The sequence below is a fragment of the Mirounga leonina genome, unplaced genomic scaffold, assembly GCF_011800145.1.
Source record: "Mirounga leonina isolate KUSES-001 unplaced genomic scaffold, KU_Mleo_1.0 Mir_195, whole genome shotgun sequence".
Classification (NCBI taxonomy): domain Eukaryota; kingdom Metazoa; phylum Chordata; class Mammalia; order Carnivora; family Phocidae; genus Mirounga; species Mirounga leonina.
The window spans coordinates 842,121-862,355 of record NW_023270490.1 but is presented as its reverse complement, the minus strand read 5'-3'; the positions used below and the strand labels follow the sequence as shown (position 1 = coordinate 862,355).

At 47.0% G+C, this 20,235-nt stretch overlaps 1 protein-coding gene across 3 annotated transcripts; it reads right to left on the bottom strand.

Annotated features, from left to right (window-relative positions):
• Positions 1-1,208: 1,208 nt before the first annotated feature.
• On the bottom strand, positions 1,209-20,233 carry DDX27 (DEAD-box helicase 27). 3 transcript variants are annotated; one of them, XR_004682948.1, is made up of 22 exons: positions 20,055-20,233; positions 17,957-18,103; positions 15,799-15,858; positions 15,382-15,547; positions 14,791-14,831; positions 14,579-14,665; positions 13,788-13,893; positions 12,196-12,369; positions 11,384-11,534; positions 8,853-8,952; positions 8,549-8,690; positions 7,481-7,634; positions 6,556-6,637; positions 6,284-6,461; positions 4,986-5,092; positions 4,694-4,796; positions 3,112-3,195; positions 2,903-2,997; positions 2,703-2,826; positions 2,083-2,170; positions 1,434-1,508; positions 1,209-1,306 (listed from the first exon to the last, which is right to left on the bottom strand). XR_004682948.1 is itself a non-coding variant. In XM_035025374.1 (21 exons), exons 1-21 carry the CDS (start codon positions 20,145-20,147, stop codon positions 1,288-1,290), a joined length of 2,292 nt encoding a protein of 763 aa, XP_034881265.1. In that variant the 5' UTR covers positions 20,148-20,232; the 3' UTR covers positions 1,209-1,287. The 3 variants fall into 3 exon arrangements, 1 of the variants encoding a protein (XP_034881265.1); XR_004682947.1 differs by having other exon boundaries at positions 2,903-3,195; XM_035025374.1 differs by lacking the exon at positions 3,112-3,195 and having other exon boundaries at positions 20,055-20,232.
• Positions 20,234-20,235: the final 2 nt, after the last annotated feature.

Sequence of the window (20,235 nt, the reverse complement as noted above, 5' to 3'; positions counted from 1 at the left end):
TGTTAGGTGCAGCCTAAATGAATACCTTTGAACACATTCTTTTAATGTCAAGGATATGTGCTACTGGGTAACTATTATGATTTTTGAGCTGGTGGGGGTGGTGTGTATGTACTTGAAATTATATAGGACAGACTACAACCATAACAATTTTCTCAAGAGATATCTCCGATCCTTCATCTAGTTGTCAAAGGAACCTATGATTCAGAAAGGATGAGAACCACACTCTACAGAGTAAAAGCTGTTTTTTGCAACAAGGAGCAAATTTATCTGGGATTCCTTGTGTCCCCTTTGAGCTTCCATCTCTCCAGTAGCACTTCCATAGCACAGTCAGTATGGGTTCAGGTAGACCCTGGTTTCAAAAACCTGAACTCCCAGTGTAACTTTGGAAAATTACTCCATTTTTTCTGAACACTCTGTTTCTTTATGTGCAAAAGGGGGATGACTACCTCTCCCACAGAGTGTAATGAATTTAATGAGACAGCACTCAGTACACAGAATGTCTGGTACATGGCTGATGCTCAGTGGATGACAGCTCTTAGTTCTAGGACAGACAGACATCAAGAGAACTTCTAGGAAGAACTTCCTCCACATCCAGCTCCTCTACAAGCATCAAGATGCACTGGAAGTAGATGGGGTAGACTATGCTATTGAGGGATGAACAGAAGAATAAAATATACAATTCAGATTGGTTTATTCTCCCTCCCAAAATATACTTCTATTTGTTGTTTTTTCTACACCCTACACGGGGCTCAAACTCACAACCCCAAGATCAAGAGTCGTACACTTCTCTGAGCCAGCCAGGCACCCCCCATTTGGTATCTTCTTTATTTGAAAGTTAATCAACAAGAAGAGCCTTGGCTGACTCACAGGGATGCTTAGGAAGTAACTCCGCAGACCAACACCCCCCCGACCTTACATTCTTTTTTTCCTTTTTTTTTTTTTTAAATTTTTTTTTTAAAGATTTTATTTATTTATTTGAGAGAGAGAATGAGAGACAGAGAGCATGAGAGGGAGGAGGGTCAGAGGGAGAAGCAGACTCCCTGCCGAGCAGGGAGCCTGATGCGGGACTCGATCCTGGGACTCCAGGATCATGACCTGAGCCGAAGGCAGTCGCTTAACCAACTGAGCCACCCAGGCGCCCCACATTCTTTTTTTAATGTACAAATGATACAGACTTGACATTTAAAAAATTTTTTTTCACAAATGGAGAGAGAAGAGACCAAGCCAGGATGACTTCCCACAAGGAAGGGATCTAAGGGCTGCCCCATGAACTTCAGGCCAACATGGCTACTTCCTCCTCTTGTACCTATGAAGAAAATCCGCAGAGTAAAGACCCAACTCCCAAAGCCAGGAAGAGGAAGGAGGAGCTTTCCCATGAAAGGTCCAATCCCCAACAGGCACAACCTCTGGCCCTCCAAAAGGGCAAACATTACCTGGATTTAGACTTAAAGTTTCCTCCTCGTCTCTGGTGGGGCAAGCCCAACTGTTTCCTTTCTTCAAAGGAGGGGCTGCGAGTGAGAAGATGAGACACTGAAATGAAGCCCGACAGACAGACAATGTCTCATTGCCGCCCCCACCCAGCTCCCACATGAAGCAGCAGCGTCACTGACGCACCGTTTTCAGGGCCTGAGGTTCTAAGCCTGGTCTTTCCACCTGATAATGCGGGATTGTGGAAGTCAGGGCCCAGCTTTAAAAAAAGACTGGAAGTTCCGTCTACCCCCAACCCAACCCCAGCCCAAGGGATACTGATCTGGGGGTGGGGGTGGGGGGTAACACATTCCTAAGAGCAAACCATGATCCTTTGCCTTTCTAGCTCTCCTGAGAGAAAGGTCTATTTCTGAACCAGAAATTTTCACCTCCAAGGCAGGAGGGCCTTAACACTTTCCTCCTGTTCTCACCCTGGGATCCAGAGATGGGCTTAGCTGGGGATGGGGGGCGGGGGGGGGGGGTGTCAGACAGGAACCCTTAAAATTATATATTATAAAGCTACAAGTATATGGGAATTGGGGAGTACAGAAGGAGGAAGAAGGTATATAGCTTTGATCAAAATACAAAGAGCCCCATGATGACTTAAAACCCTACCCAGCTCGATACTGTTTCAGGGCCTTCTTGCTTGTGTTGGTAAGCTCTTCATCAAATACAGATTTCTTCACCTGCTTTTGTTTCTTGGCTGTGCACAGAAAGCATGGGTTAGATATGTCCTCTTTGGCTCAAGCTTCTAAATCGTATCCTTAAGTTCAGGGTAATGGTTCCAAGTTCAGGGGATGTTCTGGCCAGATGATTTACTGACATGGCAACAAGACATCGGATCCCAGCAGAGAAGGGATGAGGAATTCAGAAGTGGCAGGTGTGACGAACCACTCCAAAGGATGATTGCAGAGTCCCAAAGTGAAAAGAACCACTGAAATGTGAAATGGGCTGAAGACTGACTTCACTTCTTTTTACCCTGACCTGCTCCTCCAAGGAGCAGTTTGTAAGGACTTAGGCTCGAGTCAGAAAGGTCTGGGTTCAGATCCTAGCTCTCCCCACTAACCATGGGGTCACTTCACCACTTGGGAACCCAAAAATAGCTGTACATACTGGTACACACATTACTCAAAAAATATGGGCTCTTATTAACCCTCCAATTTTCTCCCTGACCAGAAGCACAAGTTTCAGGGAGAACCTTCCTACGAGCTCCTATGGGCTCCCCATCTGCCTACCAGGGCCTCTTGCTGGCTCCTCCTCAGGCATTGCTCGGGCCCTCTTGGCTCTGCGGTTCCTCTTGGCCAGGCGCTCAGCAAACATCTGTGCCTTCAGGATTTCAAACTGGGACCTTTCCTCTGCCTAGAAAGGATGATGTGAGTACGGAACAGACCAGAAGTGCTGACCCATGCCACTGGGCAGGGACCCAACCACTTACTGTCATCTCCCCCTTTTTCTTGGCATCCTTCATAAACTTTTTCCTCTTCTTCTTTCCCCTTAAGGCCAAGTCAAACTCCTGCAGAGCCTTGGCAACTAGAATGAGGAGAGAGTACGAGATTTCAGGTACTGTTTAACATCTTTTTTTAAAAGAAGTACACATATTTTAAATTGGTACATAAGAGTTCAAAATGAGAAGCAGCAACTCACATCCTCTGCTGGTGGTTACCTCTCCATCTCACTAACATGCTTGTTCCACTATTTCTCCATTAATCCACTTGAGACATTCGTTATCTACATCGTGTTGTGAAAGATGATTTGGTTCACTTATACTCCCAGACCCTCCCGCCATATAGTTGTAACTATGTTTAACACAGAAATTTAACATGCATGCACCCTTTTTGTCCCATCAGATATAGGCAGTATTTCTTAAATTGCTGGTACAGGGCGCCTGGGTGGCTCAGTCGTTAAGCGTCTGCCTTCAGCTCAGGTCATGATCCCAGGGTCCTGGGATCGAGTCCCGCATCGGGCTCCCTGCTCCGTGGGAGACCTGCTTCTCCCTCTCCCACTCCCCCTGCTTGTGTTCCCTCTCTCGCTTTGTCTCTCTCTGTCAAATAAATAAATAAAATCTTTAAAAAAAAAAAAATTGCTGGTACAACCTCTTTGGAGGGTAATTTTGCAATCCCTAACAAAATAATAAATGCACATATCCTCTAGCCTACAATTTCACTTTCGGGGATTTATCCTGCAAATCAAATGCACGTGCTTAATTGTGAAAGGGCATTTGTACAGTTAATTCACTACATGGCTGGAATAGCAAAAGATTACAAACAACTTCAATGTCCCTCAACAGGGGATTAATTAAATAAATTATAATCTATCCACATGATGGAAGACTATGCAGCCATTAAAAAAAAAAAAAGGCAGCTATGTATGTGCCTGTATAAAATCTAAGCTATAAAATTAACTGGAAAAAACAAGGTGTAGAAAAATGTGAATTTGTGTGATAAAAAGGGGGGTGGGGAGGGCAGGGAATACTTATAAATATTCCTGACCTACTTTTTTTTTTTAATTGTGGCAAAACAGGTACAACATAAGATTTGCCATTTTACCCATTTATTTTTTTTTTAATGTTTATTTATTTGAGAGAGAGAGAGCAGGGAGAAGGGCAGAGGGAGAGGGAGAGACAGTCTTAAGTAGACTCCGTGCTGACTGCAGAGCCCGATGCGGGGCTCGATCTCATGACCTGAGCTGAAACTGAAAGTTGGACACTTAACCTGACTGCACCATCCAGGCACCCCTTACCCATTCTTAAGTGCACAACTTGGTGGCATTAATCATGTGCACAGGATTGCACAACCATCACCGTGACCTGTTTCTGTAACTTTTTCATCATCCCCAAACAGAAGCTCTGTAACCGTTCATAACGCCCTCCCCACAACCCCTAGTAATCTCTGTTCTACTTTCTGCATCTATGGATTTACCTCATATAAGGAGGATCATATCTATTTGTCCTTTTGCATCTGGATCATTTCACTTAGGTTCACCCTTGCAGTGTGTATCCACTTCATTATGGCTAAACCATCCTCTATGGGACGTGCCCACCACATCTCCTGTGACTGTCCATCTGCTGACACACACAGGTCACTTCTACCCCTTGGCCACTGGACACCGGCATACGGTGTGCCTCTGAGTCCCTGTTCTCAGTTCTTCTGGGAACAGGCCTAGCAGTGGCTGTGCTAAGTTCCAGGAGAACTCAGACCCAGCTTTCTGAGGGACCTCTCCAACGTACTTTTTTCCTTCTTCCTCTCTTCCTTGGTCTGGAACCAGCTTCTCTCAGGCTCGTGGTTCGGTGCCTCCTTCCCCTTCTCCAGGAGCCGCTTTGCTGTGTTGATCTGTGGAGACAGCACAAGGGTGGCTGCCACGACAGCACCAACTGTTAAGATGTCACACGGCAGCTGCAGGACAGCACCTGGCTGGCCGACACCGGGTATGGCAGGGCAGGACTGGCAGGGACCGCCGTGGCCCGCTTCCCGCCCCGCCCTGCAGGCCCCCCCCCCGCCCCAGTCTCGGTGCAGCCCTACCTGAGCTTCTGAATGCTGCAGCTCCTTCTCCTCGGCCTCTAGCTGCAGAACTGCATACACGTCCTTCTCCATCTTCTCAATCTTGTCCCGGAATTTGAGGATGACATCTCAAGGGAAGAGAACGACAAAAATTTTTAAACAAGGATAAATACTGTGTAACTGATGAAAATAATAGAGATGTGTATTTAGTGACAACAGAAAATTGGGGTTTTTTATGGGTGACTTCTCCACTTCACAACACACCCCCTCCTCACCCCACCCCCAAAGAGCCTGCTGCGCTTGGAATAAATTTCAAACTCCTACATGTGGCCCCTGCCTACCTCTCGGAGCTTCTATCTCCACCCTTGCTCACCGTGCCCTGGGCCCTCTCTGGCTCTTCCTTCACGGACTCGCACACCGCGTCCGCTCCTGCCTCAGAGGCTTTGCCCTGGTTTTCTCTGCGTGGCACACTGTCTGCAGACTGCTCATGGTTACCTCATTCTTATCTAGGACTCAGCTCAAATGCCATCTGTCCAGAGGCCTTTCCTAAACAGCTTTCGAAAGCAGCATCTCTCCTCCTGACATTCTGGATCACATCTACTCTTATTATTTATTGTCTTCTTCCTACCAGAGTATCAGATGTTTTGTTTCCTGCTATATCCCTAATACCTAGGATAGAATAAACAGCACCCGGCACTTGGTAGTACTCAATAATTGCTAGCTGATAGAATGAGTTAAGTGAAAATGAAAAAAATGAAAGAAAAAAGACATGTATAAATGGAATAAAGGTCTCAAAGGATATGTGCCTAAATGCTAACAGTGGTGAGCTCTTCCACAAGCAATTACATTTTGGCTTTTATTTACTAATTTCTAATAATGAATATATATATGTTATTTTTATAAATATAAAAAACAAAGAATGTGACCCTGCAGATGAGAAAGAAATGAACGAAAGACATCTAAAAACAAGTAAGTGCTGACCTCTTTCCCCCACCAAAAGGAAGGGGGGTGGTGATTAATAGGGCTTTTGCCCCAAGAAGAAGCCTTCTCTTCCCAAAGGTTGGAAAATAACCTATGAGTGGGGCACTCGAAGTGTAAGTCTGTCATCATTTCCTTTCACAGAAAGAGAGACACAGAGGGGCAAGGGGAGACCGGCCCAGGGTCACTCAGCAAGGAAGTGGCAGGCCTGGAGTTCAAATCCAGCTCCTGACTACTCTCACCTATTACCCTCTGCTCTTGGCTCTGTCCCACAGAGTCTGATCCAGGACCCACCCTGCCCACCCCAACCGCCCTGAGCTGCTACAGTGGTGCCTGCTCACCTTGGGGAAGTATCCGGGCCTTCACGGGGGCCTTGGCGGCTTTTACAATCTCCTTCAGCATCTTCCGCTCCTCTTCTCCCACCAGAGACACCGAGCGCCCAGCCCTGCCAGCCCGCGCTGTTCGCCCCACCCGGTGGACGTAATGCTTGATGGTGTTGGGCATTGTGAAGTTAATTACCTGGAAGGTCAAAGTCAGACCAGTTGGAGAGAGTCAGAACACAAGGAGGCAAAAAGACTCCCAGCAAAGTTCAAGGAAGACAGAGGCTGCTCACCGTTTTAACCCCCTCGATGTCAAGTCCACGGGCTGCCACATCTGTGGCCACAAGGATGTCGATCTGTTCATCCTTAAAGCGCCTAGAAATAGCCACAAACAGATGTTCACCTGGATACTCAACCCCAAAAATGCTCCACAGGAGGCTGAGCCAGCAGAGAGAACACAAATCCTTTTGGATTCAAGCAGCAGAGTACAGATTGTCACAGTGATAATCTAAATGAGATCCTAAACGTCAGACCATCTGATACTCACATGACACCTTAAACATCCTGTAACATAGAACAAACATAGTTTGGTTTATACCACCTTAAGCCCCAACTCCTACAAATATGGAAGTTCAGGAACCACAGAGCTAGACTGTAGGAAGTAGCAAATGCAAATGTCTCCGCTCAAAGCAGCCTTTTAAAAAAAAAAATACCCTGCAGCTGCCTATGATAAATGCAGACAGGTGAAGAATTCTAAAGGGTCCCTCCTGGCCTATAAGCATGACTTCATTCTACAAGAATTAAACAAAAACACATGGAAAACACAGGACGTGGCAAAGTACATGCTCAGGAAATGGTGGCTGGCTTTGATTTCAAATCTCGTTCTAACAGGTATGCCCACTGCTCTGGAAAAGCTATAGAGAACAGGACATGTGCTGTGTCTTCCCAAGCCAGAATTTCCTGCCATGGCCCCTCTCAGCAGCTCCAACACTCAAGCCCTAGGGCATCAGTGTCAGCTTCTGCGAGACTATGAGGAATTCTCAATGTATCTAAGACCTAACCTTACAGCAGCTGGACTAAAATCTTTACACTGGGGGACTGTGCCGTCTGTATCCCCTGCAATCGCTCTAACATAACCTCTGGGTGGTATTCTCTCTCTCTCAATGAGGAGAGCCCTCTCTAAAGGATGGGAGGGAGCCTCAGCCCCCTGAACTTTACCGGAGCGCCTCCAGCCGCTGCGTCTGTGATAGGTTGCCGTGGAGCTCGCCCACCTGCAGCCCCAGGAGCCCCAGAAGGATGTGCATGCGGTGGGCCTGCTTCTTGGTCTGGGTGAACAGCATCACATGGTCAGTGAAGGTTCTTGTCAGCAGAGCTGGTGGGGAGAGAAGATTGAGCTGGAAGCCACCTCCGATAGACTCCCTCCACACCTGTGAAGGAGCTGATGTGGCTGGCACTGGGGGAGACAGGCAAGGTCCCTGCCTTGTGAGGCTCCCAGTCCAGGACACAGAGAAGCCAATTCCCAATTCCCAAGGGTGACAAATGCTGTGAGAGAGGGAAGGGAAGATGGAGAGGCAGCTTTAGGGCTGGCCTCTCTAAAGAGGTGATGTTAGGCTAAATGACAGGGCAGGCTCGTTCACAAGATTTGAGGAAAGATTCCAGGCAGAGGAAGGAAGGAGCAAACGTGAAGAAATAGGCAAGGCAGGACAAGCTTGGTGTGTTTGAGAGAACGGAAGCAGGAGAGTATGGCTGGGCACCCAGGCTGAGGACTCCAGGTAGGCAGGGGCCAGGTCCCAGAGGGCTGTACAGGACTCCCTAGGGAGTGTGGACTGTGGACTGAAAGCAATGGGAGACACCCGACCGTTGTAAATAGGGAGATAACATGAGTGATGTTCGCTTGTAAATGATCATTTTAAATGATCTGCAGTGTGGAGAATGGTCACCAAGGGACAAGAGTGGGAGTAGGAGCCTAGTCTAAGGCCACTGCAACAATTCAGGCAAGAGAGGCAGCAGGTTAAACCAAGGGCCAGAGGGGCAGTTTTGGGGGAAGTGGCTGGGCGTTCAGCAGTACCTAAGGAGGACTGGACTGTGGGAGGGAGGTGAGGTGACAGAAGAAAGGGGGAAGGACCCAAGGCCAAAGTGGCAGAGCACATTAATGGCAGTACCACGCAACAGGTCAGGGGAGCCCGTCAGAAGAAGTGCCAGGCAACACCCAGCCGCTTGAGTGTGCCACCCACAGGGCCAAGGGAGTCCAGCACCCCCCTGCCCAGTCCCTCCCTGGGCTTTCACCTGCCACGATGGCTTCCCGGTCCCCTTCCCGATTCGGCCGGATCCGGATGAACTCCTGCCGCAGGAAGGGGGCCACATCCGTGTTGCTGTTTACAAATATTCGGACAGGATTCTTCAAGGAAACAGAAGCCAGATCTTTTACCTGCCCAGCACAAACACAGGGATGCTCACTCATCTGCCAGGAGGCGGGGGGTAGGGGGTGGGGATGGGGGCGGAGGCAAGCCATGCTTGCCCCAGGCCACCCCCTGCAGCCCAGCCTGGGTCCTCTGCATTCACCCCACCAAGCAGAATTCCTGTGGCCCACCTCGTCTGTCATGGTGGCTGAGAAGAGCATGGTCTGGCGATGGTGGGAACACATCCGGATGATTTCCTTCATCTGTTCCTCGAAGTACTCGTCCAGCATCCTGACGAGCAGGGAGAAGGAATCAAGAGAAATGGACTGAGCTCACATCTGTCACAATGATGGACAGAAAACATCAGACAAGCTGATGTTCTGATGTTGTAACTGGTTACATTTCAGGCTTGTTTATTTACTTATGTATTAATATTGTTAGTTTACCCTTTCACTAAGATTCATCAAGAACTAGCATTTGGCCACATTTGCTTTATCTTTTTTCTTTTTTCTGAACTATACATGAGTAAGTGGCAGACATCACAACACCTTACCCCTAACCATTCCAGCACACATTGCCTAAGAAAAGACCTTCTCCTATATAACCATCATGTCATTATCACACCCCAAACATTTAAGTGTTTGAATAATACCTGAAGTACAGTCCAAGTTCAAATATCCCTAATTGTCCCCCAAATGTCATTTTATAGCTATCTTTTTATTTTTTTAATCCAGGAAACTGAAGTTCCTATGTTGCATTGGTTGTCATGTTTCTTCAGTCTCCCTTAATCTACAGAAGTCTCCTCAAGCTTTTTACATTGTCTTTGCTCATTTCCCAGTGACTGGATTCAGTAACTCATGGAGGCGAGAACGTGCAGGGGTGCGGCTTTGTACTTCCCTCTCCATCAGGAGACACAGACTGTCCGTTTGTTCCAGTACCACTGACGTGAGTTTGATCACATGACTGAGGTGGTATCGACCAGTTCTATTCACTGTAAAGAAACCTTTTTGTCTTTGTAGGTAATATTAGTCAGAGGATTACTCTGACTCCAATTTGTTCAGCTGACTCAGTCCTTCACAGTATTTCTTCCCCAGTTCAGGCTCCAGGTGAGCATCACGTACCGCATTTACTTGTCATGGTCCTTGATCTCCTTAATAGGAAACATCCACAGCCTTTCTTGGTCTTCTGAGACGTTAACATTTTTTTTTTTTTAAAGATTTTTATTTATTTATTTGACAGAGAGAGAGATAGTGAGAGCAGGAACACAAGCAGGGGGGGTGGGAGAGGGAGACGCAGGCCTCCCCGATGTGGGACTCGATCCCAGGACCCCGGGATCATGACCTGAGCCGAAGGCAGACGCTTAACGACTGAGCCACCCAGGCGCCCGAGACTTTAACATTTTTTAAGAAGACAGTTCCCTTCCCCTTTAAAACCTCAATCAGATCACATTCCCTTTGCTCAGAAAGATCTCCTTTACCTCCCTCATGACTCAAGAATGGTTCATTTGCTCTGGGGAAATCAATCAGTTATTCAACGAACACTTACTGAGCATGTGCTGCATACTAGACGCAACCCTGGGCACAGAGCAGCAAGCAGCACAAAGCCAGCCCCTCATAAATATGTTCCAGAGGAGAGAAGGGTCACAACCACCACACAGGCATTCAGGTGACAATGTAGGAGGTTGGAGAGGCATAGCACCTCAGAGAGTGGAAAGCAGGAACTGTTGTAGACAGTGGCCAGCAAAGGCCCTTCGGATAAGTGACAACTGGAGCAGAAACCTGAGGAAGGTACAGGTCATTCCAAGCTGAGGGGACAGAAAGCGCAGAAGCCCCTACGTGGGGCTGTGCTGATAGGACTTCCCAATGGATGCTTTGTGGGTGGGAGATGAGGACACGAGCGATGCAAACAATTCTGGCCTGAACCACTGGGAGGACAGAGCTGCCATGGCCGGAGATGGGAAAGGGAGGGAGGGGCATATGGGGTCCGAAGCTCAGCTCAGGACCTCTTTAGTTTGGAGATGCTTCAATTGGAGAGTAAATCTGAATGGGCTTTGGGCTTGTGGCCTCCTTCCCCTGCCCCCACTCTGATCATGAGTCCAGTTCACTGAGGTTCGTTCTGTTCGGTCATGAAGGAAAGAGGGCAACAGATGGGACCCGTATGAGAGAAGAGGGAGGCAGGGAGTCCCCTACCACAGTAATAGAGGCTGTTTGTTGAGTCCTCACCGTGCACTGCCACTCTACTGTATTCCTCGTGGAATCCTCCACACCATGAAAGGGGGTGTAATTCTTATCCCTCACAAACAAGAAGAGATTTGCTTTAGAATCTAAGTAAAAGGGGTGCCTGCCTGGCTCAGCTGGTGGAGCATGCTACTCTTGATGTCAGGGTTATGAGCTCGAGTCCCATGTTGAGTATAGGGATTACTTAAAAATTTTAAAAAGCTTAAACAAACAAAGAATCTAAATAATATTTCCAAATCTCAGTTAGGAAATGGCAGAGCCAGAATTTGATTTACCCTCCCTCTTAACCATTACATCACAGAGAGAGAAAAAAGGCAGGATAATCCAGACTAATGATGAACAGATGTCCAGATGTGAGCAGCTGAACTGTCATCGCACACATGGCCATGGCAAGATCCATGAAGACTAATGCAGAAGCAGGTTCTCTTCTGGGGTGTGGCCCCCAGGACCCTGGAGCACTTGGGGCCCCACCATTTCAGGTGTACCTGTCAGCCTCATCCAGGATGAGCACCTCAATACTGCTCAGGTGGAAGGAAGGGCAGTTGTGGAGATGATCGATGAGCCGGCCTGGGGTGGCGATGAGGATGTCGGGCGCTGCCCTCAGAGCTGCTTCCTGAGACTTCACATCCAAGCCTCCTGCAGAGAAGAGCCCCGCCAAGTGGCCAAGTCAGTCAGTTGTTCAACAGTCTGGACTGGGCCCTGCCACCTGCCACGTCCCATGCCAGATGCCAGGGAAACAGCAGAGAACAAGACTGACAAAGGCCCCGCCTGTGTGGATTTTACAAGACATTGGGAGAGACAGATTATTTCATTACAACTATGCTAAGTGTGAAAAAAGATGATGACATGAGGGCACTTCAGAACCGAAGGATTCAAACACCCAGGGACTGACAGAAGCAGCTGTCAAAGCAAACAATTTCTCCATCCCCTTTGCCTTCCCACTGCACAGAGAGGATTACATGAAGGTTGGAGAACAGTACCATAGAATATCAACAGAAAAATTCTGCCCCAAATATTTGATTCTCTATTCATACAAAGCAAAAATTACATCCTAAATTTGTTCAGTCCCAAGAAAATTTTTTTGCCCTGAATTTTGAAGTTTCATTTTTTAAGGCTCGTTAAATCTCAGTGAAACCCTCTCCCTTCCCCCCAAGCTCTCTACTCTGAAAACACCTCATCTGGTTTTTCAAGTGGGTTTAATCACAGGAAGGCTTTCCTGATACTTGTCATCCTCAGATGGTGGGGCACACCCACCCTCCACCACTTCACAGTCTCTCAGGGGCCGCCAGACACTCACCCACGGCCAGGCAGGTGGTGATGTTGCAGAACTGAGCCAGCTGCTTGGTGACGGAGTGCACCTGGATGCCCAGTTCTCGGGTGGGAACCAGCACGAGCACGCGCGTGACAGGAGCCTGGCGGGGTTTGTAGATCAGACGCTCCAAGACAGGCAAGGCGAAAGCAGCAGTTTTACCTGGAGAAGGCAGCAGGAACCAGTGAGAGGAGCTTCAGTCCCTTCAAGGTTCAGGTTTTCACCTGAGCCCAGAAGACCTACATATATGCTCAAGGGGAAATGAAGCAACTTTTTTTTCATAAAGCTTTTTTTCACAGGGCCAACGTAAAAAATCTGAGAAGTACAAAAAAAATATGAAAATAATAAAAATCACCCACAGTTCAGCCAACCAGAGATAAACATTAACCTAATGGTATCTAGATTACCAACATTTTTCTTAATGGACAGAAATATAAAAATTAAAAATTTAATGCAGTAACACTATATATTCTGTTCAGTAATCCCTTTCAAAAAAAGCATAACAGGGACACCTGGCTGGCTCAGTTGGTAGAGCATGCAGCTCTTGATCTTGGGGTTATGAGTTTGAGCCCCATGCTGGGCGTAGAGATCACTTAAAAACAAAAACAAAAAAACCATATTTCCTGTTTCTTTAAATACTCTTTACTTTCAAATGGTTGCATAATATTCTGTCATGTGACTACTTCTACTCTATAATTTACTGATACAGAACACCATGATGAAAGTCTGTTTCATAAAATCTTTACTCCTATTGCAGCACCTGGATGGCTCAGTTGGTTGGGCGTCTGACTCTTGATTTCAGATCAGGTCATGATCTCAGGGTCATGGGATAAAGCCTTGCACTGGGCTCCGCTCTCAGCAGGGAGTCTGCTTGAGGATTCACTCTCTCCCTTTCCCTCTCCCCCGGCCCCTCTTAAATTAAAAAAAAAATCTTTACTCTTATTATGGCAGCAACAAGAGATCATGATCAGAGACACCCTAATAGGAATAGTTACAGGTTATAGATTTCAGGGGGTCTCATGAAGGTCACCTTTATTTATACATAATCCCCAGTCATAGGAGTAAAAAATGTTCAGCACAACATTATATATTAGTGCAGTTAATTATAAAGCAGAAACAGCTATATAACAGAATACTATACAACCATTTTTAAAAAGTGAAGAGTACTTAGGGCACCTGGGTGGCTCTGTCATTAAGCGTCTGCCTTCAGCTCAGGTCATGATCCCAGGGTCCTGGGATCGAGCCCCGCATCGGGCTCCCTGCTCCGCGGGAAGCCTGCTTCTCCCTCTCCCACTCCCCTTGCTTGTGTTCCCTCTCTCACTGTATCTCTCTCTGTCAAATAAATGAATAAAATCTTTAAAAAAAAAAAAAGTGAAGAGTACTTAAAGAAATGGGAAAATATATGTTGAGATTTAAGGGAAATTAATAAGCAAGAATATATAGTGTTATTGCATTACAATTTGTATTTGCATATTTAGCAAAGTGGCCCTTGTGTAAATCAACCTAGACCCATGCTGTAGGTTGAACATCCTCCTCCTGCCTCCTCCTCTCCCCACCCCCCAAGTCACTATCCTTTATACCTGTCCCAGTGGCTGCACAGGCACAGATATCCTTCCCCAACAGACCCACAGGTATGCATGCCTTCTGGATTGGGGTGGGCTGCTTGAAGCCCATGGCTGTAATGGCCTGAAGAGAAAAGATGGGGTCATACAGGATGGGGAGGAGGAGTCTCAGCATGAAACAAACAAGGCAGGTTTCCACACAGGTGGTGACTCCTTCAGTCCCTCCCAGTCATTCATTCTACAAACATTCGAGTGCCAACTACGTGGGAGATCTGTTCGAGGCACTGAGATACAGCAGTAAACCAAAGAAATAAAGACTCTGCCCTTGGCAATCTTACAGTTTGGTAGGGAAAAAGACCAAAAATCATCACATGCCATATGGAGAAAACCACAGCATTCAAGGGGGCTGGGAACGAGTACGATTTATAGTAGGGTCAGGGAAAGTCTCACTGAGCAGAAGATACTGAGTAGAACCCTGAAAGAGGTGAGGAGCACCCCAACCAGATTACTGGAAAAACTTTCCAGGCAGAGGGAACAGTAAGTGCAAAGGCCCTGAGGAAGAAAACGCCTAACCTGTTTGAGGGCCAAGGAGGAGGCCAAGGTGGCCAGAGCAGAATGAGTGCTAGGAGACATCACCAGAGGAGACCAGAAAGGGCAAGGATTAATAGGCCAAGATGGAACTTATTAAGAGGGTTCTCTGCAGCTGTGTGGACAACAGAATTTAGGGAGGCAAAGAGCCCAGTTTAGGGCAGGGAGCCTAGTTAAGGGGTGATTGCAATAATTCCATGGTTGCCAAAGGAAGCAACTACCTTCAGAAGAGGGCGGGAAAGGTTCATGTCCTGGAATGAGAGGTTTTCATCATACTGAGATGCATCTTCAAAAAATCCTCCTGTTTCCTACACCAGGAAATCAAAAGACAGAATGAGAATTCAGCAAAATGGGCCCAAGGAAACTAACTGGCCTTAAAGTCCTGTCAGGTTGCAAAAATAAGCTGCATGCTCTTTTCCATGCTCATGCTCACTTGTCCTTTCTTCTTCTTCCGCTCCTTTACTTTGAGTGTATCTGTGGAGAAAAATAGAGCTGACCATCAGGGCTCGTACTTACTGAGCATTTATAATCTGCTAGCCGCTGTCCTAAGTGCTTTCTGTAGCTACCTCACTGAATCCACACAACAGCCTGAGGGGGCTACTCTCATTAGCTTCATTTGACAGTGAGGACACGTGCAGCAAGCTCGGCAAGTTCCAGAGGCCAGGCTCTCAACCACTGCACTCTATTATCATGCTCGAGCACTCCTTTCTGCAAGAAATATTTACGAAGGACCCACCACGCGGCTGGGCCCATCTGAGGTGGGATGTGGGGGACCTATAACCCCAAATAAGTCTGAGTCTTAGAGGTGCCAGCAGCTGTGTGGGGCTGGGGAGGAGGGAAAGGGTATGGTCTGCCAGCAAAGTACAACAACCCTAACAAAACCCCAAGGAAAAAAGAGAAGCTAGGAGTTCAATATGGAGATCTTAAATGTGACTGTAGAAGAACACAGGAAGTCCTACAAAGGAAAGGTGGACTCGTTCCAATTTCCTGTCCCCGTTTCCGACAGCGTCTCTGTAACGCTCACCTGCTTTGGTGAGGATGTTCTCATCAGCTGACGAGTAATCGGTCTCTGAGTCTTCATCTTCTGGGCCTTCCTCATCTTTCCCTTCAGGGTCTTCCTGCTCCTCTGGTTCAGAGCCCTCCTTTGCTTCTTTCTCCTTCTCTGACTTCCCAGACTTAGCTTCTTTATCCTGGAAAAAATATTATAGTAAAGCAAGGCAACTACAAACTTCAAGAAATCTAGAACCTCTGAAGAGCAATACCATGCTCTCCAGCCTGGGCAGAACGCTCTGCGGACTCTCAGTGATTATTAACAACAGACACACAGAGAAGCCTGTCTGCACCCCCGCACTCCAATTCAGGCTTAAAGAAAAATGGTGGGGTCGTGTGGAGGGCAAAGCTCAGGGCTTTCCACAGAGAAGTACCTGCTTTGCTTTCTCACCTCTGCTTTCCTTTTCTTGCGAACTTTCTCAATCTTCTCATCTAATGTAGTGGCTGCCCTCTGCAGATAAAAATAAGATGAATAAGAAGCATATATATGGGGGCGCCTGGGTGGCTCAGTCGGTTAAGCGACTGCCTTCAGCTCAGGTCATGATCCTGGAGTCCCGGGATCGAGTCCCGCATCGGGCTCCCTGCTCAGCGGGGAGTCTGCTTCTCCCTCTGACCCTCCTCCTTCTCATGCTCTCTGTCTCTCATTGTCTCTCTCGCAAATAAATAAAATCTTTAAAAAAAAAAAAAAAAAAAAAAAAGAAGCATATATATGGGAAAGAGACAAAGCAAGGTTTCTCTGAGGGTTGGGTCTCCAATGTTAATACACAAGAGGCTCGTCTGTCCTTGGATAGATTAATCAATCTGCAGATTATTCACAACAACAACAAAACAAATAAATAGTCAAGTGTGAAAAATCTTTACCTGGAACCAAGAAGAACATCCACATTTTGGAAGGTGTTTACTATTAAGAAGAACAGAATTACCAAGAGATGTCACATTTATAGCTGAATGCTACTTAGAAAAATCCTTCCCCATGCCAATCAGACAGAATTTAGCCTAGCAATTAAAGGCTGAAATCAAAGCAAATTCTGCTGAAACTTTTAGAAAGGGTAAGTAATGGCAGGCCTCCTTTACCTATGCTCAAAGCACCCTGAACTGCCACGGCATTTGCCACGACTACAATTAACTATTTGTTTTTGTATTTGTAATTATTTGTTTACTTATCTTTTACCCTGCTGGACTGCAAGCTTTGTAAGACCAAGTCTTTAATTACATGGGGCCTATATACCCGGACCTGGGAACAAATGTAAAATTTGTTAAGTGAACCTGGAGTGAACTTTCATCAAAACATGGAACAGGGAAACAAACATTTCATAATTATTTTGAAAAAGGAAAATTTCTCTGGCATTCTCTGAAAAAGTACTGAAAAGGAAAAAAAAAAAAAAAAATCACAAAGAAATCCTGTCCAGGTAACCATGAAAAGGCAATGCTAGTTGATTTTAATCAGAACACCAAGAGAGTCTGGTGTAAATAGCTCTGTGCTATTTCTGCAGCATTTCTCTTTGAGGCCCATGGAATGGAAAATGTCGCTGATGCACCTTCTAGCTCGCTCACCGGATTCAAAGGAAAACATGGGATCTTGACAAATAAGCAGATGACGGTGACATCTGTGGCAGCTTTGGCTATGCTATGTGGGAACCAGGGACCCTAAACAGTGAGATCACCTGGCAAGTGACAGAATGACAGCGTCTGTGGGGCAGATCAAAACACTACTACCAAGGGTGCATGCTAGATTGTTCTTTGTTACAAACTAATGTAACAAAGGTTTCTCTCTAGTATTCAAAACAAGGAGAGAACACCTACAAAAAGAGACCATTTTAACATAGCTATGCCCACTTCTTTTCTAAGTCAAGCAATTTATATGTAATATTTGGTATTCCTAAACCAGTAGACCAGTATTACCAGATTTCCTCTGAAACGTTTTCACATTTTAGTGTGTATAATATCAGGAATGGTCTCCCTTAATATATATACGGAAGTTAATCTGAGTTCGTCATGCCCTCCTCCAGGAAAAGCCGTCATGGACATCTTCTAATGAAGGAAATAAGATATTTCTGATACTTTGGGCGCCTGGGTGGCTCAGTTGGTTGGGCGACTGCCTTCGGCTCAGGTCATGATCCTGGAGTCCCAGGATCGAGTCCCGCATCAGGCTCCCTGCTCGGCAGGGAGTCTGCTTCTCCCTCTGCCCCTCCCCCTTCTCGTGTGCTCTCTCTCATTCTCTCTCTCTCAAATAAATAAATAAAAATCTTTAAAAAAAGAAAAAAGATATTTCTGATACTTTAAAATATCATCTGTAGATCAATTCATGTGTTTGTAATTAGTCTGTAATAAATCTATGTTGCAACATTTTACACTTTGGTTTTAATCAAGACTGGGGGTTTTTGTGACTCTTCTCCCCACCCCATCAAAACTACACTACATATTTCCAAGAGTTCCAGCATTTGCTGAATGTAAGCAGATGGCAAAAGGCAGTGAGGTTAGACCCCAAAACCTACTGTCCAACCTCAATAGCCCACGGCCTGGAACTGCCAATCACTGTCCGTTCTCACCTTCTTCTTGAGCTGGCTCATGACATCGGCCATGGCCCAGCTGCCATCGTATGCCCCCTCCTTCTCAGTGAAAATGAAGTCAGGGTTGAAATCAGTGCTCCGGTTCTTCTGCAAGGCTTTCTGCTTTCTGCCCAGCACGATGGGCCCCTGAAAAGAGGGAGAAGCAGGATGACTACAGGGCTGAAACAACACAGAACAGGAATCTACAATTGTCATGGGAGATCTTAACGTGGCTCTCTCAGTAACTGACAGATTAAGCAGACAAAAAATAAGTGTCTGCAGAAAATCTGAAGAGCACAATCAACAAGCTTCGCTCCTGTGAACATTATAGACAACGCTGCATCAACCGCTAGAGAGTGCACATTCTGAACAAACATGGAATAGGTGCAAAAACTGATCACACAAGAGGCCTTTAAGCAAATCTTCAAAAACTTTCAAAGAATCAATATCATACAGACTTTCTTCTCTTGCAGCAATTCAATTAAGTTAGAAACCAATCATTGGGAGCGCCTGGGTGGCTCAGTCGTTAAGCATCTGCCTTCGGCTCAGGTCATGATCCCGGGGTCCTGGGATCGAGCCCTGCATCGGGCTCCCTGCTCGGCGGGAAGCCTGCTTCTCCCTCTCCCATTCCCCCTGCTTGTGTTCCCTCTCTTGCTGTGTCTCTCTCTGTCAAATAAATAAAAAATCTTAAAAAAAAAAAGAAACCAATCACAAAAACCCAAACATCTAAAAACTGGAAAGGAAGACTGACTGATTTATGGCTTCTGAGAACTAGAAACTGACCTTTTTTCCTCACTTGAGTTAAACAATCTCGTAAGAAGTCGTAAGAACTCTCACCCTAGGGCGCCTGGGTGGCTCAGTTGGTTAAGCGACTGCCTTCGGCTCAGGTCATGATCCCAGGGTCCTGGGATCGAGTCCCGCATCGGGCTCCCTGCTCAGCAGGGAGTCTGCTTCTCCCTCTGACCCTCCCCCCTCTCATGCTCTCTCTCTATCTCATTCTCTCTCAAATAAATAAATAAAATCTTAAAAAAAAAAAGAACTCTCACCCTAAAGTTCATTATTAATAATGATTACATATCATTTCTAGCTGTACAGAACTTCATATTTTAACTTCGTCATTATCATTTGCCATATTTGCTCCAGTCCTTTTTAATAATAATTTTCCATTCAAGAAATGAAAAGATCATTCTAGCTGCTGCTAAGTAGTGAATGGGGCGGGGGGGGGGGGGCGGCGGGCAAGAGAAAGGCTGGAGACCAGGTACCTTAGGATGCTGGGTCTCCAGGCACAAGGTGGCAGTGGCCTGGTCTAGGGTGAGCTAGGAAAAGGGGGAGAAGTTAAAAGAGCTGAGCTAGCCTGAACGAAACTGGAGGGGAGTGAGAAGGAAGCAGCTGTCAAGGATGATGCTTAGGTTTCTGGCTTGAGATGGAGCAGGTTGGGAAGGTGAGGGAGACCCGAGTTCAGCTTTGGTGAAGCTGAATTCGTGGAGGCCATGGGACACCCAGGTGGAGGTGTCTGTAGGCAGATGAGGCCACAGTGGGGCAAACACCTGGGCTGGATCTTTGTAGGGTGAGCCCCTTTTTCATGACACTGTTCCTCTTTTAACTGCCACACTGCTTAATGTCTGTAACCCTCCCACCCAGCATAAGCTTCAGAAGAGTGGTGTCCTTGCCCGTCTTGTTCACTGCTGTGTCCCGAACGCTGAACACTAGGTATAGCCTACAGACACCTCCACCCGGGTGTCCCATGGCCTCCACGTCAATGAATACTGGCTTAATGAACGAACCCCTGATGAGGAACCACGACTGGCTTGGCCCCTGGATCTCTATGATCTATTACATAGAGCCCGGATTCAACACCAGTGAATGGGTACTAAGTTCGCCAAGAAGACACGGCGCGTTACCGGCACAGGCGCAGAGGTGAGGAAAAGCGAGTGGCGACCAAACTGAGGAAGATCTTGGGGTCCCCATCCAGGGACACTTGCCGGCCTGGCAGGAGGATGCTGAGGAGCTAGGGGCAGGGGCCCGAGGAATCACGGAGAAGGGAAGCAATCACGGAAATCTGCACGCCGCCGCGTCCCCAACCCCGATCGGCTCATACCTCCTCTTCCTCGTCTCCGGAGTCAGACTCAGGATCCCCTGGCACCTCGTCATCTTCGCCTATGGTCCCGATCAAACCCAGCTCCTCGAGCATGCTGCCACAGCACCACTTCCGGAAACCAGCTCGCACACAGGCCGGCCCTTACTTTCCGACGGCCTCCTCGTCGTCACTGCGCATGTGC

Excerpts from the sequence above, each read along its gene's own strand:
- DDX27 (XM_035025374.1), bottom strand. The coding sequence starts at position 20,147 with ATGCTCGAGGAGCTGGGTTTGATCGGGACCATAGGCGAAGATGACGAG. Across the intron at positions 14,832-15,381 it reads GAACATCCTCACCAAAGCAG|ATACACTCAAAGTAAAGGAG; the intron begins GTGAGCGTTACA and ends TTTTCTCCACAG. Across the intron at positions 1,509-2,082 it reads CTGAAACAGTATCGAGCTGG|CCCCTCCTTTGAAGAAAGGA; the intron begins GTAGGGTTTTAA and ends TCTCACTCGCAG.